This window comes from Opisthocomus hoazin, chromosome 4 (assembly GCF_030867145.1).
Source record: "Opisthocomus hoazin isolate bOpiHoa1 chromosome 4, bOpiHoa1.hap1, whole genome shotgun sequence".
Taxonomy (NCBI): domain Eukaryota; kingdom Metazoa; phylum Chordata; class Aves; order Opisthocomiformes; family Opisthocomidae; genus Opisthocomus; species Opisthocomus hoazin.
The window spans coordinates 43,620,203-43,644,563 of NC_134417.1; the positions used below are offsets into that span (position 1 = coordinate 43,620,203).

At 50.1% G+C, this 24,361-nt stretch overlaps 2 protein-coding genes across 4 annotated transcripts; one reads left to right on the forward strand and one right to left on the reverse strand.

Annotated features, from left to right (window-relative positions):
* Window positions 1–3,318: 3,318 nt before the first annotated feature.
* LOC104338900 (C-C chemokine receptor type 8) lies at window positions 3,319–6,634 on the reverse strand. The gene is made up of 3 exons (XM_009944986.2): window positions 6,599–6,634; window positions 6,444–6,512; window positions 3,319–5,193 (listed from the first exon to the last, which is right to left on the reverse strand). Exons 2-3 carry the CDS (start codon window positions 6,495–6,497, stop codon window positions 4,114–4,116), a joined length of 1,134 nt encoding a protein of 377 aa, XP_009943288.2. The 5' UTR covers window positions 6,498–6,512; window positions 6,599–6,634; the 3' UTR covers window positions 3,319–4,113.
* A 5,836-nt stretch (window positions 6,635–12,470) lies between these two features.
* On the forward strand, window positions 12,471–23,035 carry SLC25A38 (solute carrier family 25 member 38). 3 transcript variants are annotated; one of them, XM_009944977.2, is made up of 7 exons: window positions 12,471–12,580; window positions 13,795–13,916; window positions 15,720–15,804; window positions 16,300–16,479; window positions 16,940–17,108; window positions 17,717–17,883; window positions 19,272–23,035. In XM_009944977.2, the coding sequence occupies exons 1-7, from the start codon at window positions 12,512–12,514 to the stop codon at window positions 19,392–19,394; spliced, it is 915 nt and encodes a 304-aa protein (XP_009943279.1). In that variant the 5' UTR covers window positions 12,471–12,511; the 3' UTR covers window positions 19,395–23,035. The 3 variants fall into 3 exon arrangements, with proteins under 3 accessions (XP_009943279.1, XP_075274916.1, XP_075274917.1); XM_075418801.1 differs by lacking the exon at window positions 12,471–12,580 and adding an exon at window positions 13,008–13,045; XM_075418802.1 differs by lacking the exon at window positions 12,471–12,580 and adding an exon at window positions 13,178–13,318.
* Window positions 23,036–24,361: the final 1,326 nt, after the last annotated feature.

Sequence of the window (24,361 nt, forward strand, 5' to 3'; positions counted from 1 at the left end):
AGGGGATTTGGGAGTTATGTGCATGCTAATGCAGGCCCATCCCTGTGCAGGAGCATCCTTCAGCCAAGAAATATGTGGGACACAAATACCTTTCAGTAACTTTTCTTTTTTTCCCTCGGAAAACTTTTGACTGGCTCTGACCTCCAGGTGTAGCTGGGTGTTACCACAGCAGAAAGAGGCTGGGGGGACTCCTCCGGAAGGGATCAGGCCAGAAGCTCCCATCCTCATCCCCAGACTGTGTGCTGTGGCCTGAACGAGTCACTTGAAAGGCAGAGATTCTGCCAAGGATTTAATTAGCATTGTCTCCCTGTTGCCTTGGGAAGGAGGCTTCAGCATAATGCCAGAGAAAGCCTGATCTAGATTAGTTTCATATTCTGGGATGCCGTTCTGGAGCAAGATGCTGAGATTGTCATTCCCTGTGCTGAGGTGGCAGTCCTGCAGCTCAGAGCTGAGAGATGTGGAAGAATTCGCCAGGTCCTATTTCACACTATTCCCCGAGGGATCCAGCAACACTGTAAGCTAGCATATCATACATCCCAGTTTTTGCTGGTGTAGTTCGACAACGTGGGTCCTTAAACATACCCTTATGCTCTCTACAAGTGCTGCACAAGTTTGCACATGGTGGCGAGTGACGTTTGTGCAAGACAAGCCCCACTGATGCCACCGCAACGCTCCAGCCTGTCAAGGCCTTTCCATCCAAACATGCAGAGCATCATGGGTGGCACCAAAGACTCCATCTTTCTAACAGAGACCTTCTGTAGAAGCGACCCTCTGGTGCAAATAACACAAATACATCAAAAGAAAACAAGTATGTATTTTAGGTTTAAGCTTGAATGTGGGCAACAATTAATTTGGTCTCTCTTTTAGACGACACGCCGAAACCAGTACAAGAGAATATCTGACTGTTTAATCTGCCAGCATTATCCTGAATCCTTTTTAACCTGTATCATCTCAGCAGAAAGAAAAAGCAAGATCAGGATAAAAAGTAAGTAGCAATTATGAGTAGGACCAATATAAGAACTGTGGTGGGTGCTTCTTATGCAAGCAGGTGAACAGGCACAGAGTCTGTGCAGGATGGTCTAGCCTGAGCAGCTGGGTGCTTCTTGTGCTCCCAGCTCTTGGGGTGACTCTAAAATTTGTCGTTACCCTCAAGCTGCCCGGCAGATTGCACAGACGCAGGAAGATGCCTCCTGCTCTCTTGTGCTCTCAGTGCCCTCACAGACACTGGCAGGGCAGCAGACTGCTCCCAAGCTTGTCCCTTCAGAAAGGAGCTCTGAGACGTGCAGTGATGCTCCTGTCCATCTGCAGCGACACAGGGCATGTCCTGCCAGCCGTGCAGCCTCCGGATGTGGGTCTCACCTTCTCCTTTTGCACAGGAAGGCAGCCGTAGCAGCTCAAAGCAGTTGGGCTGCGAGCAGAAGTAGAGGTCAGGTCCAGCTCAGGGCTCGTGGTGCTGCTGGTGCAATGGAGGAAGGCAGCTGCCTCTGGCAGGAAATCCTCTGAGCCACAGAAAGCACCTCCTGCCTCCCTGCTGGAAGGATTTGCAAGTGGTGCCGAGGCAGCAGCAGGGAAAAGATGCCCTTTAGACTCTAGTGAGAACTAGAGAAGTGAAAGACTTTGAAAGAAGGCTCTGCATGTTTATGCTACCCTCACACCACAGGGTTACAGCCCTTGTGGGGAAGCCCTCGGTCACCCTCACTCCCAACAGCTACACAACAGCAATCCATGAAACCTCTGAAAAGAGAGAGATATCCCCTAGCAGAGATGCTCTGCAGCACCAGGGAAAGGCCATCTTCTTGCCAGCTTGGGCAAATGGGCTCCAGCACCTGTCCCAAAGCACTCACACAAGGACTGCAGAACGGGGCTGCAGGGCTGCAGAAATCATTCCCATCTCCTGTGCTTCAGCTGAGCAAGGTCTGATCTGGAGGGCTCATGCTGGGAATTTGCAGGGAGATAGCTGGATCTGTCCTCCTGCCCACCACCCTTTGGCTTTGTCCTGAATTTTTGGGAATCCCCTTCTAGACCACCTGAGTGTTTGCATATACAAGAAAAAGCCTGGTTGCCCGAGGATGGTGAGGCACCCGAAAGGCAGGAGCTGTACTGCTGCACCTGGCTGTGATCCTGCTGCTGGGACCTAGGCAGAAGCCGAACCTTCTCCTCCGGTCAGTCTTTGCTTTACAGTTTGGAGACTGCGTGTCATGGCCCACATGAGGCAGCATATATTCCCTACATACCTTCTGTTACTGGCCCATTCTTGCAAAAGATTGTACCTTGCAGACTGCAAATACAAGTACACATTGAACGAATAAATCCTATTCAAAGAAGATCGGTGGTTTAAAAGAATTATATTTTGTGTTTTGTTCTGCTTAACTCTAAGAAGTAAACCCAAAGGTACTCAGTATGTGTGGAAACACTACAAGGGCTGACTCCTACAGGAAATTAGATTTCTAGAATGAAAGATAACCTACTCTCTGCTTCTTTTTCCCAGGGGAGGAGGAAGAGGGAGGGAGAGAGAGGAGGGAGAGAAGAGGCAGCTGGAAGGATTGTCAGTTTTGTAGAACTGCCCAGGACAGAAGAAAATGCACAGGCTGAAAGAGTTAATGATGAAATAGGTTCCTCAGGTGCAAGGATCGTGCAATTACACTGCATGCAGTATCTTTATCATAAAACTTCAAATATGGTGATGTCTTGTAGGGAGAAATAGATCAGGACTAAAAGCTTCAGAACACCACTGCATTTATCTATCAATATTTGTATATATAAAAAAGATACATGTATATGCACATATATGTATGTGTATATATTTGTGTATATATACACATATGCATGTATATATATATGTATATGTATGTATATGTACATCTATATGTATATGCATGGTAACCATTCACCTATAAATCAGTCATTCACAGTTACCAGGTTGGAACTGTAGCTGGGAGGTCAACCCCAGTCATATACTGAAGAGCAGCGACCATACTGGCTCATCGGTTGCTTAAAGTGTTCAGAAAGTTCCCTCATGAGGAAGCGTGAGTGTTGTCTGGGTTTTAGGCATCTCTGGAGCCTCTGACCGCTCAAACCAGCCAGGGCTGTCAGCTTTAGATACCATCCGAGTTAGAGGAAGCTTGGTGCATTACCTTGTTTGTGTCTCTCTCCATCCTGTTTGGGGCATTGGCAGAACGACCAGCCCCTCGACCAGCCGGTCAGGGCTCTGCTGAGAGCAGCCACCGCCCTGGCCCGTGGCTTACCAGCCAGCACGTCCACAGGAAGATTTGACATATGACTCTTACCAATCTCTCAGCTCACACTCAGTATTTTTTCCACTCTTCAGCCTTTATTTTCCTGGTAACTATTTCTCCACTCCTCCCTAGGGCACTCATTGATTCCTATAAGGGTTTTTTCTTGACAGAGTCATTTCTAGGCTACAACTTCCCAACCATTCCAGCCCAGGAGCTGCAGGCCTTGGAAGCAGTTGTGTAGTCAGGATCATACCTAGATATTCCTCCACATTGATTTAAACAAAACACATGCATAGCATTTATTTCTTTGTTGCTTATCTAATTATTGACTTACTAAGTTCTTTCTGGGCTGGAGACCTCGTTCAGATCTGTCAACTGGGAGCCAGGACCTGGCACAATGCCTTAAATTTTGGCACTGTTTCCCTCTAAAGAGTGGGTTCCTGCTTCTGCTGTGAGCCCTGTCCCTGACTACGAAGCCAGTCCACTCTGCTGAGACAAGGGAAGGAGCAGCCAAGTGTCCCAAGTTCAGAAACATAAACAGTTCCTTTCAGCACTCAATCTGAGGTGGGAGAAGAAGCATTTCTAAGGCACTTCTCCACGCTGCTTGGGTAGTGTGGGAGTCTGCTGGTAATTTCGGCCTCCCTTTCACAAAGCAGGCAGGGCAGGACGCATCACGGGAAAGGGAGGAAGATGCTAAAAACAATGCTAAAAAGTAAAAACCCCAAATGCAACCATGATAAAAGCAAGCTCAAGCAGCTGCTTCCACTTTTCCGGTCCTAAAAGGCTGCCCAAACAGTGCGTCCCTGTGGATGCCCTGCTGGGAGGATTTCTCAGCTTCAGGTCACCTGTTCAGGACGGAAGTTTTTGACTGGTAACTCTACAAGACAGTGCCAACAAAAGACGACTGGGAGGACGTCACGTGCAGAGAGGAGTGCTTGTCCAGGCTGCGCCCATTGAAAGCACTGTAGTCTTTGCAGATCAACAGAAAACATGCGTATTTTCTGAAAGCTTCGCGGAGATACTTATTGAACTTCTCACCCACAAAGGCGTAGATGACTGGGTTGAGGCAGCAGTGGACAAAGGAGAGTGCCTCAGCTAGCTCCATGGCTAGGTCTAGCCTTTGGCTTGTCTGGCAGTCATCGATGATGTACATGTTCCTCAGAGAGTCTAGAAAAAGCACAATGTTGACAGGGGTCCAGAAGAGGAAGAACACAATGACAACAATAAACACCAGTTTCATTGCTTTGTACTTGTTCTGAGTATGGCACTTCTGCAGGTTCTTCAAGATGCTGTGGTAGCAGAAAATGAGGACACCAACAGGGATCAGCCACCCCAGGACATTGACTTCAAAATTACTGAAAGTCTTCCAGCCATTGTTGCTGTCAGAATAGTGAGGGACGCACTTAGTCCGGTTATTGTCATTCGTTTCCTGGAAAAAAATTAAGTCTGGCACTGATGCTAAAATGGCAATTGCCCAAAGGACCAGGCTGGTGATAACCCCATGGGCAGTTGTCCGAACCTGTAGAGCATAGACAGACCGGACGATGGCCAAGTACCTGTCGACACTCATGATGGTTATGAAGAAGGTGCTGCTGTAGAAACCAATGAAGTAAGCTGAGCTGATGATTTTACACATCGCATTTCCAAAAGTCCACTGGCTCATGATAGAGTACTGAACCAAGAACGGGAGGGAGAAAACGAACAGGAGGTCAGAGATGGCGAGGTTCAGCAGATACACGTCGGTCATGGCCCTGACTTTCTTGAAGACTGTTAGGACCCAAACGACCAAAGCATTTCCAATGAGGCCGGTCACAAACAGCAGGGAGTACAGCACTGGAAAAAAGGTAGATGCAATTGCTGGAACATTTTCAAGATCACAGCTGATGTCCAGTTCTGGGTAGAAGAAGGCATACTCGTAGGCTGCAGAGGAGTTAGATGTTGGTGATGTGTAACCCACCTGTTCAAGGACAATAAAGTTCATGAGACCCAAATCCCAAATTCCCTCTTAGTAAACACACCAGGTACAAGTCAGCTCGCGCCAAGCCGCATAGGGACGAAACAGCTGTGCCTCAGCTCTGTTAGAGGATGCATACAATGAATGAACATGAGTGACCAGTCCTCCCCTGCAAGATCCAGGATTACGTTCTTGCACCAGAGGGGCAGAGGATATCAAGGAAAATGCAGCTGTGGAGGTAAATCAGGGTTACAAGTATCCCCCCGCTGGCTCCATGTGGGGTGCCCAGCCCTGTGCCTGCGGTCCAGGTGGGGCATCAGGGCCAAAGACAGGGAGCATCTCCCAATCAGCAACCAAATGGGCATGTCCAGGGGGCTGAGAACCCCCGACAGAGGTTTCGTGGTCCTATTCCACGTTTCCTTCAGAAAAGAGAAAGCGAGCAGGGCTCAGGGAGGAACTGACATGTAAACGCTCATCTCCTAAAAGCTGCATTTCCTGTGCCAGAAATAGCCTGTCATAGGACAAGTTACTTTTGCAGAGGATTTCTGTGCAGTTCAAGCAGGTTTTCAGCTGTAAAGGCACCAGAACGTACAGGTCACCAGTGGGTGCTGCATGTTGCACACTCTCTCCGTCCCAGGTGAGATCAGCGGTGGCAGCTCTGGCCCGAGGGTCGACTTCCGAAAGTGCAGACAGAGCTTTTTGCCCCTTCCTCCCTCCTCCTCAGCAGGGCCTTTGCCTTCTCGGCCTGTGCCTGCACAAACTGCTGTTGACAGCAGCTCATGCCCACCACGACCTTACTCTGCTAACAGGGATGACTGGCTTTCCTCTCAACGCTAGCAGCTCTGCTCTCCTGACACCTGTCAGGATGCACCAGCAGCAGTGACGCGACCCTTCCCTGCTCCCTGGCCCCTCACAGCCCCCCAGCAGCAACCACTGCATCCCTAGGCAGCAACTATGACAGCAAACAGCTAAAGAAGATGGGTGTCAGCGTATCTCCCAGTCAGGATGTCCTCCATAGGACACTCCTAGCACTACCCCTGCCCTCGACGACAGCCTTCTTCCACAAGCACAGTCTCAACTGTCAAAGATATTTTCACTCTATGTTTATTTACAAAGGACAACAATCTCACTGATTTCTTCTAAATCCCCATCGTCCCTACCAGTACTATGTGTCCCTGTAGGCAAAACTGGACCCCTCAGATGTGCTATTTGCCTCAGCTTGTAGGGCACCAGCCCCGCGGGGACTGACTCACCGACATGTCCTCGGGGCCACCTCTGCCCAGCAGGTATGTCAAGTTCCCCTCCATAATCCAACACTGTGTCTGAAAGAGTGCCAAAAAAATGTCTTTATATCACAAGTTTTTAAGAAGCGGGCATACCTTCACACATATATGCAGGCAGTATTTACCTTAGCTTATGTTGCAATGCCAAGTCACAGGCAAGGTCCTCACCGTAGCAGCGCTGTCATGAAGTGCCTTTTCCTCTGGGTGATACGTGTTGCTTTAAAGATGTATAAAACCCCAAGCCAATGGGTTCAGCCTCTGTACTTGACACTTCGAGAAACGGAAACGTCAGGTTTATCTTCTGAATGATCAGTACGTTTTTTAACTGTGAGCCTTTATGTGAACGTCAGTGGAATAGATTTGCAGTTTCCATAACGTGTCTGTGAAGTGCCCCCGTCCCTCACCTGGGTGCCCCCGTCCCGCCTGCCACCCCTGCTCTGCAGTCCCCATGGCTGGGAGAGACCGCTGCTCTGAGGATTTTCGGTAAAGATGTCTGTGGGGGATGGCCCAATGCTGCCAATAGCCAGCAATGGCAAAGGCCACCATGTTTGCTTTAATATTTTTCCTTGGAAGGCGCCTTCGCCCTGCACCCACCCACGCATAGACAGAAATACCCAAGGGAACTGATCATAGAATCATAGAATCATTTAGGTTGGAAAACACCTTTAAGATCATCGAGTCCAACTGTAAACCGAACACTGCCAAGCCCATACCGCTCTTCCTTCCCAAAGCATGCACCCTGCGGGACGCTCTCGCAGACTGACACTGTGCCCTGGGTACGGCTGGGATAGGGTTAATTTCCACAAGAAGCCGGTTAGGCTGACCCAAACAAGCCAAACAAATGGGATATTTGATACCGTGTGACATCATACATGATATTTAAGTCGGGGGGCTGGCTGGAGCAGGGTGATTTGCTACTGAGGAGCAAGCTGAGTATCAGGCGGTGAGAAAATTGCACTCTGCATATTCTTTTTATCAGTATTATTGTTGTTATTTTCTTCTCCCTTTGCCATTCTGTTAAACCATTTTTATCTCAACCCATGAGTTTTGCCTTTTCCTTCTGATTCTTCTTCCCATCCCATTGCGGGTGGGGAGTAGTGAGAGAGTGACCTCATGGTTCTTTGTTGCCAGCTGGGGCTAAACCATGGCACACTGAAGTAAAGCCATGAACAGCACTGGATTTCCACTGACTCTGCCAAGCACCTGCTGGGGCCTCATCCTGACCAAACACAGCTTTCATCCCACAGCTGTCTCCAGTCTCCCCCACAACATAAGATATATGAGAAGGATATGAGGGAGGTGATTCTGCTCCTCTATTCTGGTCTAGTGAGACCCCACCTGGAGTCCTGTGTCCAGCTCTGGAGCCCTCAGCACAGGAAAGACATGGACCTGTTGGAGCAGGTCCAGAGGATGCCACAAAAATGATCAGAGGGCTGAAACACCTCTCCTATGAGGAAAGGCTGAGAGAGCTGGGACTGTACAGCCTGGAGAAGAGAAGGGTCCGGGGAGACCTCAGAGCAGCCTTCCAGTACCAGAAGGGGGCCTGCAAGCAAGCTGGAGAGGGACTTTTTACAAGGGCATGTAGTGATAGGACAAGCAGTAATGACTTTAAACTAAGAGAGGGTAGGTTTAGATTAGATATAAGGAAGAAATTCTTTACTATGAGGGTGGTGAGGCACTGGCACGGGTTGCCCAGAGAAGCTGTGGATGCCCCCTCCCTGGAAGTGTTGAAGGCCAGGCTGGATGGGGCTTTTGGCAACCTGGTCTGGTGGAAGGTGTCCCTGCTCATGGCAGGGGAGTTAGAACTGGATGATGTTTAAGGTCCCTTCCAACCCAAACCATTCTATGATTCTACGAAAGAGCAGCACTACTGAGCAACAGAGAGCATTTGTAGTGTGTGTTTTCTCCTTAAATACTGCTGCTTCTCACTATAGCCTGGTGCTATTACTGTAATTCAGGCAAGTCACATCAACTACTTTTTTGGTTTTGAGCAAACAGTACCTCACTGGGTGTCAGTCCATAGATGTGCTGCTAGAGATCCCCGTGTAGAATGGTCTGCCATCTCTCTCAAACCCTCTGAATGCCCGCCTTCATTCACCGTCGATCCAAAGGCAGAGGGATAAATCTCCATGAACTGAGAATATCCACAACTGTTCCACATGCGGCGGTGGGTGGGTTTATTTGGTTGTGGTGGGCAGTGTGATTTGGGTCATAGTTTCACATATGAGCCAAGCCATATGTATATGATAGTCTGGTTGACAGCCAGGCTGTGCTGCGTATTAACTCTTGCAATAGCTGAAACGAGAAACAGTCTCCTTTGTCACAGGAGTTACTGGCAGTGTCGAAGTGGGATCTCCATTGTCCATTTGCAGGTTTAAAACGGCACTCACATCTCTGTCAGTGTTGGTGGCAGAGAAGATACCAAGGAATTATGCAATGTGGAAGAAAAGGTGGCAGCCAAACAGGGATTTGTCCCCTTAGGCAGTTCTGTACCTCTCATCTCCTAGACGGAGGACAGCCTGCCCGAGCACAAAGAACCAGCAGTCTCAGCAGCAGCTGTGAAATGCCCGGGCATCTCGCAGTGCAGCAGGGAGGGAGGCTCGCAAGCCACCCTGCGCAGCAGCCGGGACTGAGGGTGACACCGGGCACACTCACACCACAGACGTGGGGCTCGGGGGAGGCGTTTCAGCAAGCCTGAGCCAGAGAGGAGCAGGCTGCCTGCGGCACTTGCACAGAGCCTGGGGCAGGACATCCTCTGGTGCCTGCGCTGGCTGCTGCAGACACAGCAGCACAAAGCACCCTTGGAGCCACCGCTGCTCCCTGGAGCCAAAGCACGGGTGGCTTCACAGGCTTCGTCCCCAGCCGGAGACGCCAAAGGGCACCTCTGCTCACTGAGCTCCACACCAGGCTCTTCCCGTGGGGGATGCGCTGGCCCGAGGAGAGGAGATGTCAACAGGCACCAGTGACCGCAGTGGCACAGGCTGCTGGCACCCCTTGCACAGGGGAGAGAGAAGGCCAAATGCCACTGCCAGGGAGCCCTTGGGAGACAGCAACGGGAAGCCCTGTCTGAGGGGACCCCAGGAACCGTGCAAACTTGTCACCAGCCCTGGAGGGAAGGTGGCCAACGTCCCTGCTCTTTAACGCCAGAGTCAGTGGGAGAGGAGAAGGAGGAGGAGGAAGAGGAGAAGGAGCAGATGCCCACGAGGAGCAGAGAGGGCTGCAGCTGTCCCTGGGTAGCCACACCAGGCACCGGGCGCTGGTGCTGCTCCTGCTGGCAGCGTGCCCCAGCCCTGGAGGGGATGCCCCACTCTCGCCTGCCCACTCCTCGGCCTCGCAGCCGCTCTTACGGTGTTGTGACAGAGGGAACATGTGAGTAGCAGCATGGGATAAACGTAACCTGTTTCTTGTGGACAAAGCCTCAGCAGAAAACTTCCTACAGGCACCGCAGAGCCAAACCCTCCCATTTGCAGCAGGGTCCTGCTCTGCAGCATGGCAGCACATGTCCCCCTGGGGATTCTTTTGGCTTGGGTCAAGAGCTGGAAAATGCAAATGCCTTTCTTAACTCGTAACCACAAATTTGGCACCTTCAGCACCCAAGGGGTGCTCAGCCACAGCAGTGCAGAGAGAAGGGTGGTGCTGGGTGCAAACACACCCTCCAGCTTCAGCTCTGCCTCTCGGGGCTCACCAGCAGCACCTTTCCCACAGTGATGTCAAGGCCATTTGCTAACCTGCCAGGACATCGCCTTGCTCACGCGCTCTGGTGTGCCCATACCACTGTGCACCACGAGCCCCATCCGTGCCTCTGTCACAGGCGCGTGCGTGTGTGCAGTGTGCCGGGGTCTCCCTGCTTGCAACCAGGGTGAAGCTGGTCCCTGGTGCTGGGTGGCCATGGTGACCTGCAGATCCCTGTAAAGCCCTCTGGGAACCTCCCGTGGAAGATGTCCTCACGGCACAGCGCATGCAGGGCATGTGGTCCATGTCCCTGGTTGCAGCCAGATAGATTGCGTCGGTGTGACCCTGGGAGTGATTCTTGTCAGTCTGCCATTCGGGCCTGCTGTGGACAGGTGGCCCCTCCACAGCCCCAGTTGGTTCTGGCGTGGTGGTGGGCTTGTTGACCAGTGCTGTCACTGGAAATGATCTTGGTGTAGGTGGGTCTCTCCTGCACTGGCAGTGCCTCAAAGCAATGTTTGGCTCTGCAGAGAGGCTTGCGTCCTTCAGCAGAGACACTTCACCTCTCAGCAACTGGGAAATCTGGGATCGTGATGAGACCATAGTGTGAGGCATGGGGACAGAAGGGACCATGGATTCAGTTGTCCTACACCTAAAGCCATCAGTACTTGGGCACCCCACCTGCAGCCACCCCCAGCTGCAGATACTAGTTCAGACCTGGATCATGCAGGTCATTTTTGCCTCCCCACATTTTAAATGAAGAATAAATGTGTCTCCCACTGGTGGCTGGGAAGCCGCCAGAACTGGGTTGTCTCTCTGCATCTCTCCAGGACAGTGACATGAAGGGATGAGGCTCCCTCTGCTGGGTTTTCCTGCAGAACTGATGCACGGAAATCGTCCCTGCAGAGATGTGTGTGATCACCTCCTCATTCATCGTGAGGCTTATTTAAAGGGAGCAAAACTCTTTCAGATCCACAGCGATCCAGGTTTCATGTTGGAAGAGCTCACTCTTGTGAAATGCACCGTTTGGCCACTGTTGTTGCAGTCCCTGCTTGGCTTTGGGAAACAACAAAAGTGTCCACCCAAGGCCATGGAGGGAGAGGATCCAGCTGCACCACCCTCAGCTCCATATAGAAACATCTCAAATGCACCACTTGGTTTTCTCAGCCTCTTTAGAGTTGTTCAGCTCACCCCTCTGAACAATCATTTACATACCTCTTTACTGTGTCTTCAAAGCAGAAGTCAGACAAGATGCAAACTGCCGTGATTAAAGTCAGAATTAGTTCTGAGAACAAAACATCCCCGTAAGTGCTCAGGTACCTACCCAGTCCCACCCGGCACAGCAGAATCACACCGAAGGAAACCAGCCAAAGGAGCTTTTTCAAAATGACATATATCTCCCAAACAACTTCCTTATATAATCAGTGATGATGTATTGCGTTTACATGGCAAGGTTTTGGTAGCAAGGGGGCTGCAGGGGAGGCTTCTGTGAGAAGATGCCAGAAGCTGCCTCCATGTTGGAAGCAGCCAATGTCAGCCAGCTCCAAGATGGACCCGCTGCTGGCCAAAGCTGAGCCCATCAGCAAGGCTGGTGACACCCCTGTGGTAACATGTTTAACAGAGTGTAAAAAACACTGCACAACGGCAGCTGTGGGAGAGGAGTGAGATTATGTGAGTCAAAAGAACTCTGCAGACACCAAGATCAGTGAAGGAGGGGGAGGAGGTGCTCCAGGCAGAGATTATCCTGCAGCCCATGGTGAGGAGACCATGGTGACACAGGTTGTCCTCCGTGGACGTCCACAGCGGGGCAAAATGCGAGCTATGGGAAGAAGCACCAGGAGGGATGGGGGTGAGCTGATCCTCTTTTCCATGAGTCACCAGGCAGTGAGTTAATGAAATGTAAGACGACAGTCATTCCCCCTAGGAGGGAACTGCATAAAGAGATAGGAGCTTGCAAAAGGGAAGAGGGAGTCCCTAATGAAGAGCTTTTGCTAGTCCATGTGTTACATTTTCTCAGAGAAATATATTCCCTCTTTCTTAAGGGGCTGCCATGTGGCAAAGTGAGCAAACGAGGAAGTGGTTTGTGCATGTGGCTACTGCTGTGCCTGGATTTTCTGCCTAGAACAGCCCAACTTAGCTGCAGTGTGATGTGTCTGGCTGTGCTGCCCCGCACTCGGCCAGGGCACGCCAAGCTGGCAGGCGAGATTCTCAGAAAAACAGCCCATCAAAGCTGCTGCGCGCTCCTCCCAGCCTCCTCCTGCTTCGCCGATAAGAAATGGCTGGCTCTGCAGATGCAGCGAAGACGCAGACCCTCCGGGCTGACGCAGGCCTACGACAGGAGCCCCTCAGTTCGGCACCTCGCCCCTTCAATGCTCTGGAAACCCAGCCCTCCTCGGCTCCGGGCCCAGGATGCGGAAGACCAGGTGGAAACATCAGTGGTAAGAAAGCGCCGGGGTTTTTGAACGCCACAGTCTCCGCAACAAGACGGAGGGGGGGTGGGGGTGGGGGGGTGGGGGGGTGGGGAAGGGCATGGAAGCTGAGGGAAGACATCGTCCCCTTCCCGCTGCCCGTGCCCGACAGAGCCCACTGGGACTCAGTTTCTGGATACTGATCAGCCAAGAGATGTGACAAAACGCGGTCCGGGGGCCAGGCGGCTGGCTGCGGCTGGCTGCGGCGAGCCCTTCCCCGCTCTCAGGCCCAGGATCAGGCCCAGGCTCAGGCCTAGGCCGCCTGAGGGTGAAGGGCGGGCGCATGCGCCTTGCGCGGCCGCGAGCTGCCCCCGCCCCCCGGGTGGTCTCGCTGCTCGGATTGGCCAGCGGCGGCGCAGCGCCGCGCGCGCGCCCCTCTCCCGCCGCGCTGACTGGCTGCGGGGCGGTGCGGGGATGCCGGGCCGACGGGCAGAGGTAGCGACGTGCGCGCCGCCGCTCGGCTGAGGGGAGCCCAGGAGCGGCGCCCGGGCGGGGGGTGGCGGTGGGGGGCCCGCTGCGCCGGGCCCGCTGCGCCCCTTACCCCCCTCCGTCCTGTCCGGCGGCCGCCCGGCTCTGGGGAGGGGCGGGCGGGCCGTGCCCCGTAACGGCGGCGGGGGGGGGGCTCGTCACCCGAGAGGTGCCGGGGGGCAGCGGCCGGTGTGGATGAGAAGCCCGGGCCTTGGCTGAGCGGGCTGTGCGGCGCTCCGGGTGCGTTTGGGCCGGGCGTGGGTGGCGGGCGGTGTTAAGTGAGAGCCCCGCCGGTGCCCGTGGCGGTGGGGGAGGGGCTGCCGGCGGGCTGCTGAGCACGGGCCGGGGGTTGGGGCTAAGGCGTGGGTAGCTGGGGGGGCCGTGGGAAGGGGGCACCCGTTCGCTTGAACGTGGCAAATGGTTACCAGATGGCTGCTGATACGTTTGACGTTCAGAAAACTCTTTCCAGCCACCAAATTGGAAGGAGGTTGTGGAATAGTCTCCCAGGAGAGGCAGAGGGACCAAAAGCCACAAATAAAACTTGATCAGGCTCTGAAAATGTCTGAAAAATTTTCCTGTGCCCTGAGCAGCAGTCCTCAGCGTCCAGGCTTGGCTTATTTTCCTCTCCTATAAGATGCAATGTATCAGCTGCTCTATTTCGTCTTGTGCCATTCTTAATTAAATAGCCATTTGAAGTCCTCTTCTTCCTCTTCCAGATGCATCCAGTCCTAAAGGCCTTTGTGTGTGGCTCCATCAGTGGGATTTGCTCCACACTCCTCTTCCAACCCCTTGACCTGCTGAAAACCCGTCTGCAAACTCTGCAGCCTGCTGTGAATGGGTGAGAGAGTGGGGATGCGTGTGTATGGCAGTGTGGGGGTGCTCCGCTGTAGGCTTCTGCCTGATTTGCTGGCTGGGGCTTGGAGTTCAGGGTTGTAATTCGGATACTGAGAGTCCTTATGAAATAGGACGTATGTTTTTATAGCGTGGAGAAAGACTGATGTTTTGCTCCAGAAGAGAGAAGATGGCTGCTCTTGTGAATGCTGCTTTAATAACATGTAACCTCAGTGTTTGTCTGTACTCATCTTACAGACCTGTGTTTGCTGGAGTGGCTGTCATGTAGTTTCACGGGATGTCCTGTACCTGAAAAATCCTGTGCAGTTGTCGTACAATTTTTCCATGTGTGCAGCTGCTTCCGTTTTCATAGAATCATAGAATCATAGAAAGTTTTGGGTTGGAAGGGACCCCTAGAGGTCATCTAGTCCAACCCCCCTGCAGCGAGCAGGGACACCGCTAACTAGATCAGGTTGCTCAGAGCCTTGTCCAACCTGGTCTTGAATGTTTCCAGGGATGGGGCCTCCACTGGCTCTCTGGGCAACCCGTTCCAGTGTTTCACAACCCTCATTGTAAAGAATTTCTTCCTTATATCTAGCCTAAACCTACCCTGTTTTAGTTTAAAACCATTACCCCTCGTCCTGTCACTGTTGTCTCTACTAAAAAGATTGTCCCCATCTTTCCTATAGGCTCCCTTTAAGTACTGAAAGGCTGCAATCAGGTCTCCCCGCAGCCTTCTCTTCTCCAGGCTGAACAAGCCCAACTCTCTCAGCCTGTCCTCATAGGAGAGGTGCTTCAGCCCTCGGATCATTTTTGTAGCCCTCCTTTGGACCCGCTCCAACAGGTCCATGTCTTTCTTGTGCTGAGGGCTCCAGAGCTGAACGCAGTACTCCAGGTGAGGTCTCACCAGAGCAGAGTAGAGGGGCAGAATCACCTCTCTCGACCTGCTGGCCACGCTTCTTTTGATGCAGCCCAGGACACGGTTGGCCCTCTGGGCTGCCAGTGCACATTGCCGGCTCATGTCCAGCCTTTCGTCTGTCAGTACCCCCAAGTCCCTCTCAGCAGGGCTGCTCTCGATCCTTTCATCCCCCATCCTGTATTGATACCGGGGATTACCCCGACCCAGGTGTAGGACCTTGCACTTGGCTGTGTTGAACCTCATGAGGTACACACAGGGCCACCTCTCCAGCTTGTCCAGGTCCCTCTGGATGGCATGCCATCCTTCTGGTGTCTCGACCGTACCACTCAGCTTGGTGTCATCTGCAAACTTGCTGAGGGCACACTCGATGTCGCTGTCCATGTCATTGATAAATATATTGAACAGCACCGGTCCCAGTACGGACCCCTGAGGGACTCCACTCGTCACTGGTCTCCATCTGGACATTGAGCCGTTGACCACTACCCTTTGGCTGCGACCATCCAACCAATTCCTTATCCACCGAACGGTCCACCCATCAAATCCATGGCTCCCCAATTTAGTGAGAAGGATGTTGTGGGGGACCGTGTCAAAGGCGTTACAAAAATCTCTGTGTAGTCAACCATGCCTACATTTGCTGCTGCCAACAAAGGGAGTGACCAACTAAAAATGCTGATAAGAGGCCTCTAACATGTTCTAAGTGGTGGGAAAGCAGAAGGTGACAGAGAAGCCCTGGAAAGAGTGACTGAGAAAAGCAGGCTGAGTTAAGAAAGCATCTCAAGAGATACAGGGGTGATGTACAGAGATATGAGTGAAGACGGGTGACTGTGGAATATGTGTGCCGGAGAGCAGAAGCAGGTCATCTCTGCAGTTCCTGTGTTGTCTTCCTTTCAGGTCCGGTCGTGCTGGGATGGTAACGCTGCTCTTCAGGGTTGTTCGTACTGAGAGTCTGCTGGGGCTCTGGAAAGGTGTCTCTCCAGTAAGTGGCTGTTTTAACCCTGACTTCTAAAAATAAGTAGATAAATAAACGTACTGTTCATTACTAACTATGGCTGCCTGGATTTAAATAGCCAGGTCTTGTACAATTATGAATAAAACCATGTGATTTAGTTATGAATTCCACTGATTTGGTCATGGCAGTCCCTGTGGTTTTGCAGTCCTGAGCAGCTGAACACTTGAATACTTTTGCAGATGTGGGGTGGCAACTGCACCATCTTCATTTTGTTTTGGAATATCTTGTCCTAGAAAAGCGCCATTGAGGAATGCATTAAATCCTGGCGTTGTTTGAATCAGTTGGCTCTCAGTGCCATGGATGATTTTTACCTTGTCTTCTGTCTGCAGCCTGTTAGCTTTAGTGATATTTTTGTTTTCTGCAAAGCTTCCTGTCAAGTTTAACAGTCTCTGAAATGTTCTGTAGTACATTTTGTCTTATGTATGCTTTTTATCTCTTCATCTGCTTCTGTTTCTTCTGAAGTCCTTTGCTAGGTGTATTCCTGGGGTTGGGATTTACTTCAGCACTTTGTACGTGATGAAGCAGAAGTTTCTAGTGGACCGTTCACCCACAGCCCTGGAGTCTGTCTTTCTGGGTGCCACTGCACGTGCAGTTTCTGGGGTTTGCATGTTGCCAGTGACTGTGGTAAAGACCCGATATGAGGTGAGTGTGACTTTCTAATTAGTTCTTTGTTAGTGACATCACACGCCTTCCTCGTGATGAAAAAGAAATTCTTCTGTCTGGAGAAGGTTGCTGCCACTTGGGTATAGCCAATGATGTGGTCCTGATTTCATCCTGGTTTACGCACTGTGCAGGAAATGCCATGCACTGATATTTAGGCAAAAGGCGTAAGATGAAACAGAATTCACCCCAAGATTTTTAAGTTTCAGTTGTATACAACGTTTGTGTGACATCTTTCATATTTTAACTTCCTGAAGGATGGTTTTAAAGGCTGAGGTGGATGAAACCCACTTTTGCCTTGGGCTGTCCTCTGTGCTGCCATCTTGGGCATCACATGGAGTGCACGCTACCGTTTCTTTGGACGCTGTGGCCTCGGGATGTGTGTAGGGCTCCTTGGCCTGTGCCTGGCACATGGATGACTGACCATTGTCTACCCTTGCAGAGTGGAAGATTTGGCTATGGGAGCGTATATGGAGCTCTGAAGAACATCTATCAGACCGAAGGGACTCGTGGCATGTTCAGTGGGCTCACCGCAACGCTGCTGCGGGATGCGCCCTTCTCTGGCATCTACCTCATGTTCTACACACAGACGAAAAAACTCACACCTCAGGGTAAGGCTGAACATTGGAGGCTGTGATGGAAAATGTTTCTCTTTTTGTGTCTTGCCCTACAGTTGACTGCCAGCATGCTCTGCTTACTGCCCTCTACCTCACTGGTTAAATTGGTCTCTTGTAGGGCTTTAGGCGAGACATTCACATTTTCCTGTGGAGAACTGTAGACCTAGAGCTCAGGTCAGTGTAGAAATGGAAATTGGCCCTAAACTGATTTATGAAGACTGATGCATAAGGTGGGTTAGTGAACAGCTGAAAGAGAGGATGTCTTCAGTGGTGCTTTCTGCTGCTGGTTGTCTTGTATACTGATTAGTTTCCACTAAACCGGGGCTTCTCTGATACAGAGCTGGCTGGGGCCACAGTTGCACAATCTCCTTTTCTGGATTCCTGTCACATTCAGTTCGCCAGCCAGTGAGGTGCTTTAATACTGCTAACTTTTGACTAGCAGCCACTTTTCCCCTTGAAAGGTTTCTCCACCCCACCTGGATTTTAACTTCTGTTAGACTTCAGTGTCAATTTAATCATTCAGTAGCTATTCAATTTGTCACGCAGCATGAGTTTTCCTGGCCTATTTTGTGTCTGAGTGCATTCCCCTTGCTCTGTTGCAGACCAACTGGATCCAGTGCTCATGCCCTTGCTAAATTTTGGCTGTGGAATCTTTGCGGGAATCTTGGCCTCGCTGGCAACGCAGCCTGCTGATGTCATCAAAACACACATGCAGCTGTCCCCCCAAAAGTACCGCAGGACAAGCCAGGCCTTTGCCTTCGTCTACAAGGTGAGGTGAATCCCTTCTAATATGCGCAGTTACAGCCTCGCTTCTGATCTCTGAAGCACAGCTATGTGAAGAAAGTTGTTGCCTTTTAAAAGAGGTGAACAAATGTGACTGCTTGATGTGCTCTTGCAGTCAGGCTAATCAGTGTCAGCATTTTCAGAAGCTGAAGTGGGTCATGCAGTGGGACGGAGACTGAGGCTGAATCTGTTGTTGCTGGTTTATGTGCAGGCCTGTTGAGTAATAACTGGAAAGTACTCTGGTTGGTGGTCTGAAAGCAGTTGGAAGCTTCAGTCTATTCGTTGATTTTCCTTGTAATTAGAGGGGCCACTGTCACTACTCAAATGTGTTTCTTGCCCCTCTTGAATGACTACAAGGCAGTGAATGTGCTCCTTGATTATTCTTGCCATTCCTCAGTCCTCTATCTGTTTTCACAAAATTACCGATGATGGGGAGTTGGAGAGCAAGCTCAGAGTGCTGGAGTACAAAGGTGCGCATATTCCAGCAAGCATCTCTCCACACAGACCCGCCTGATGTTTCAGGCTGGTGAATGATTTCACTTCAGTTCTGTCTGTCATGTGTTGATTCTTGCACCAGTAGTGAAGGAAAGTGCTTAGCTTGTTTCGTCTTAACTTCATTTCAGCTTAGTTTAGTACGTGGGCTTGGAGGAGCTGTGCTTACAGCTGGTGCCACCTCTGGTTTACTGGTGTAGGCACACGGGGGCAAGGGGTTTCTTTAGTATTAGCAAGAAATGCCAGATTCAGATACAAACCAGCTACAAAACAGTTCTTTGCCCTTTGGTCACTAAAACAGAAATGAATGCCCAGATCTGTATCCCAGGAACGGGATGGAGATGTACTCAAAGCCCACCTTTCCCTTCCTGCCCTCAGAAGGGCAGATGTTGGCAGGTTTGCTTTGTTTCCATTCTGAACTCTGTTCCTAAATAGGAATATGTTTATTTGTGCATGGTACATTTTTGTCATATCAGAATGGTTTTTTATTTCAATTGTACGAATCTCAGTTTCTACAGTGTGGCTAAGTGACTTTGTAAATATGAAGCTCTAAACCAAAGACAAGTCATTTTCCTGAAGTGTCTTGAAACCGTTACACCATTGCCTTCTCTTTGTTGGGCTTGAGTGTGGCTTTCCCTGTCCATTGTCCCCACCCGGGCATTCCTCTCCCCAGTCACTGCTCTTCCTGCTTTCTTGGGTAGCCCTGCCCTTGCACAGTCCTACAGGTTCTTCCTGAACATTAAATGCTATTTAAGCCTGAGTATTTCAGAAACTGGTCTGATCTGAGTTATACCCTGTGCTGTTCCATGTAGTAAATGATGAAAAAATAAAACACTAGAGGCAGATTGTGATGGGTTACTGTTTGTTTATCTTCTGTTGCAGGACTTCGGGTTGATTGGCTTTTTCCGAGGTGGTGTGCCCCGTGCCCTCAGGCGCACTCTGATGGCAGCAATGGCGTGGACAGTGTATGAACAGATGATGGAAAAAATGGGCTTGAAATCTTGACTGACTTGCACAAGAGATGATGAGCTTCCCTCCCTTCCCTGCTTGCTGTGATCAGCTGGCACTAGGAAGTTCTGAGTTCCACAGAGGGATAAGCCTTGCACAGCCAGGAGGAAGAAAGCCCTTCTGAGACAGGGGATTAGGCCTTTTGGCAAGTACAGGAAGGGAGGGATTGGATCTTTGTGTCGCTTGATCAATGCGTTCCAGAAGGACTGCACTTGCAGACTGCCACGGGAAATGGCAGTGTTTCCACAGCCTGGTGACTATGCTGAGAAGCCCCTTTTAACAATAGCTCTGTGCTCACCACCTTTATGCAATGACACATTGCTGAGCAAAAGTGTTTGAGGAGAAAACAGTGATTGCAGAACCTGCCAGCCTGTTCCTTGCTGGTCTGGCCAGTAAGGCCACAATGACCCACCGTCTGATGGAGATCCTTCTTCCTCATATGCTTTGTCCTCGCAGGGGAACGTTGCAGACCATGGTGGGAAACTGGATGTGCTTCTATTGCAGGAGTGCCTGGAAGAGAAATGAAGTGCTGAAGGAAGGTTAGGAACACGGTCTCTGTCATCACTTTTGTACTGTGCGTGATAGCAAAGAAGGTGACTGGAACATCCTTGCTGTGTACTATGTGACTGAGCATCTTAACACTCTTTGAAATGTGCTTCTGCCTCTACAGCAGTGTTTGCACAGGAGTTAAGAAGCATAAGGCACTTTAGAGTTGATTGCTACCAAAGTTCTACTTGTTCTCTGAAAAAACATTTTTCCTGCTGATCTGACTGTATCAGGAACACTGAAGTATTATTTTTTTTTTAATCCAATTGTGCTAGAGACTTCTTTGCTTCCTATTATTCATTTGTTAATCCCCGATCAACACCCTCAGTGTGGGCTGGTCCTTAGATGTAGCTTTTGGGGTCGTAGCTCATGATGCGTAAATGTATAATGGAAGCAGATACAGATACTGACACTTCAGATTTCCCTTAAAAGCTGCTGCTGATTGCATGTGGAGTATCTTTGGGTTTGGAAAGAAAAGGCTGCTCTTCTCTGTAAGCTTTCTCCAAAATTTGAGACCTGTGAGTGTTTGGTAGGGAACTTTTGTTCTCTTTGGGCTCCACGCTGACCCTTCACAGTTTTCCAGCTGATCATTTTCTCTTAGCAGGTAGTCCACATTTCAGTATTCCTGAGTTTAGGCTTGGTGATAAATACCCTTTTTTCATCCACTGTGCCTTCTTCCCTATTCCTACTTTGTTACACAGACCTCATAGCGTGCTGTCCAAGCTTGGGTACAGCCTGCTCCGCTCTTCACTTGTGCCTCTATGCTGGCTGGGTTGGGACTCTTGCAGCTCTGTTGGCGTTGCCACAAAACTGGGCATGGAAGCATGCATTGTGTTCTGTAGTGTGCCTTGCAGAAAACATAGCTTTGGCTTTTATTTTCTTAAATTAGGAATATTACAATTCACATTAGAAACAGAGCAGATGTCTCTCAATATGAAGACGTGACACTGTAGCTGTAAGAACAACCAGTACTACCTACCTGTTTGTAAAGTTTAGAGTGCAATTTGCACCATCACTGCCTGCCCTGGCAACCCCCTGAGCACAAGAGTAGAGGGGACGTGGGTTGTAAAAGATGTTCTTGAACAGATTCCAACTCCGAGAGGGTTTGATGACTGACATGAAAGTTAAGTCTAAGTGTGAGGGGAGGGGCTGGAGGCTTGGAAGGTGCTGCCTGTTTTTAGCCTCAGCCTGTGTGTGAGGGGACACTGGTTCTACGCAGTGCAGGAGTCCCCAAGAATGGTGGTGGAGGATCCCGTGTGCACATGTCTACGTGTTAATAATAGAGCATCGCATGAAATCATTCCACGTTGTCACTGACAAGCTGACAGATTCCCTCTGCTGCTTCTCACTGTCAGGCGTGTGGGCACATGATTTGCCAAATCCTAAACAGGAAAAACTCTTCCTTTCTTTTGCTGTTACCTCCAACCCTTAGTGAGCTGAACTGGTGAGAGTGCGCGAAGCAGTGGTAACTGCGCATGCCGCTGCTTGTGCCGAGCACTGCGGGCACAGAGAGCTGGAGAACCAAGTCCGGGGTTGCTGACCTGGTGGAGTAAGGTGGCACTTGCAAGAGTTACCTCATCTGTCTTTCATTGCTCTGTGCGTGGGATCAAACTAACACATTGTTCTGGAAGCCTGAATTTATTTGGGGCTTTCTTAATCTGATGTGTGAGGTGGATCTGTTGATCATCCTGGGCTGTGGCATCAAGGGCAGTGCGTGGTGTCGCCTGCAAGACGCTTCGTGAATATTTTAGTTCCTGATTTAGCATTGTGCGACTTGTGCTGACAGAAACTTAGGCTCTTAAAAAGGAGGCAAGTGAGCAAAGAATGCCAGGTGATAAATCTTGAATTTAGTAACGACCTCCTCAGAAACTTGAAATGTAGGAACACTTCAGTGACTTTTATGCCTTGTACTCCTGCCTGGTCAAGTAACAAAGGAAGAACTAGAGAATTTATTCTGGTGTGTCAGAATCTTAAAGTCTATTGATTTTTATCTTGATTCAGGCCTAAAGCAGTGTTAGCTTTTACTTTGGGAAAGTTCTTCCATTCCCCTCACTTTGTGGAGAATGAGGAGGCTCTTTGTTGTTGTAGTAGATTGAAAAAGTATATGCCTTTGACTTGTGAATTAGCCCGAGCTCCTCTTGAGTTTAAGAAATAGAGCATCTAAACTGCACTGTGTTTCTTCAACCCTTGGTGCTGCAAATCCGAAAACTTGTCTACATGTGAGCTGGGGAGAGTGAGTTTTGTGGTGCAAGTTTGTTATTTCTTTATTATTGCTTTTGTCAGTTCTCTCACATATGGGGCAAGGGAAAGCCTGATGTTCTGTTTCACTGTCTTCTGAAAACTGTACAGTAGGCAGGCATAAAACTATTTATCGGCTGTGATCTAAGCTTACCATCCTTCACACTTTTCCCCTCTTCAGAATCTGCTTTTAAAGTGATTCAGTGAAGTTGCTTCCTGTTAGCTGTAGCAAGTCAAGAAAAACAAGTGTGTGGACTTGAAGTTTAGCTATATTGCCCTTGATTGTATGCTGGTAATTAACAACAGATGGTCACTGTACAACATAAATGCAAAGTAAGTAAAAGATCCGGATGCAGGTACTTAACCACCTACCTGCACGATGCCAGCAATTCAACGCGAACAATCCTGTCAGACAATAATTTCCAAAGCGGTCATCGCTTGGATTCCAGGGAAAGTGGTGTGATGCCCTCGATACATGGCAGGATGGCAGTCGGATCCCTCTCTGAACGGCCTCCTTTCCTGGCACCGCCCTGTTCGTGAACATGCGTTGTCTCTGCTTGCCCCTGCAGCTGTGCTGTAAGAACACAACTGATTAACACGTTGAGGCAGTCAGTATTTAAGTGAGCTGTAAAGGCACAAGAGAAATAATTTGATTATTTATTTATGTTTTAGAAAGGTCACACTTGCATTCTTCCCGTGCTGGTGATTTTTTTTTTTTTCCTTGCACTGTTTAAACAGAACTGGAGCTTTGGAACATTGCGTAGGTTTGAGTATGATGTTTATGTGTCTATATAAAATATTTATGTGAGAAGTTGTATTATATGTTTCTATTAAAGATTGTTTGCCAAAATGAACCATGTAATTTCTTCATGTTTCTTTCAAAAAAAACCCCAAAACAAACAATAAAACTCCACAGCAAGGGATGGAACACAGGCTTAAGAAAGCCAAAGAAGTTTCCCAAGAGACCAGGACCATTGCGTGAGTTCAGAGCCCATACAAGGCAATGCATGTTCTTTTTTTCTGTGGGGCATAATATGCACAGGCTGTGCTAGTACGACCTAAACCAGCTTTAAAGTGGAAAAAGCACATAGCGATGCAGAATCTTGTGTTTTTCACAGCTTCCTCTACCTGCCTGCTGGGTGTAAAGACCGATGGAAACTGACTCTCTGTGCTAGCTGGTGAAATACCCGCCTTTAGGACAGCAGGGTTGTGGGCACTGTGGGGAGAGCCTTTTTTTAATCTCCTGCCAACTGTGTCTTTGCTATTCAGGCAGTCTGATCTCAGCAGGGGACCAGAAACTCTGCCTGGCAGATCATCCGCTGCTGCAAGGCACGGTGCAAGGCGATGCCGCATTGCTGGGATCTCCTCTTGCTGTCACGGTATGGTCCTGGGATTCAGTAGCAGGCAGGCTGTGCCAAGCAAAATGTTGGTGTTGTTGATACCGAGGTGTACATCTTCCAGATGTGAAGATCCCAAAGTTCTTCTCTTTTCAGATGTTGCCTGGGTGATACATTCTCATATTCTTATATTCTTTGGGCTACAAGGATGGTGATGGGACTGGAACATCTCCCCTACGAGGTGAGGCTGAAGGATCTGGGCTTGTTCAGTCTGAAGAAGAGAAGGCTGCGAGGGGACCTTATAAATGCTTATAAATATCCGAAGGATGGGTGTCAGGAGGATGGGGCCAAGCTCTTTTCAGTGGTGCCCAGCGACAGGACAAGGGGCAATGGGCACAAACTGAAGCACAGGAAGTTCTGTCTGAACGTGAGGAAGAACTTCTTCCCTCCGAGGGTGACGGAGCCCTGGAACAGGCTGCCCAGGGAGGTTGTGGAGTCTCCTTCTCTGGAGATATTCAAGACCTGCCTGGACAAGGTCCTCTACAGCCTACTGTAGGTGACCCTGCTTCTGCGGGAGGGTTGGACTAGATGACTCACAGAGGTCCCTTCCAACCCCTACCATTCTGTGATTCTGTGATATGGAGCAATTTTCACAGGGAGCAGTCTGTGTGTAACAGACTGACCAGGCAGTCCTGGCATGCAGCCTTCTGCCAGCTGGAGCTGGGCTGGTGACAGAGCCCGCTCTTGCACGCGGGGCTCCCCAGAGGTCTCCTGCTGCCGTGGAAAACCACCTCTGGGGGACAGGGTGCTTCTGCTGGTGCTGCTGACAGCTGTCCCAGCTGT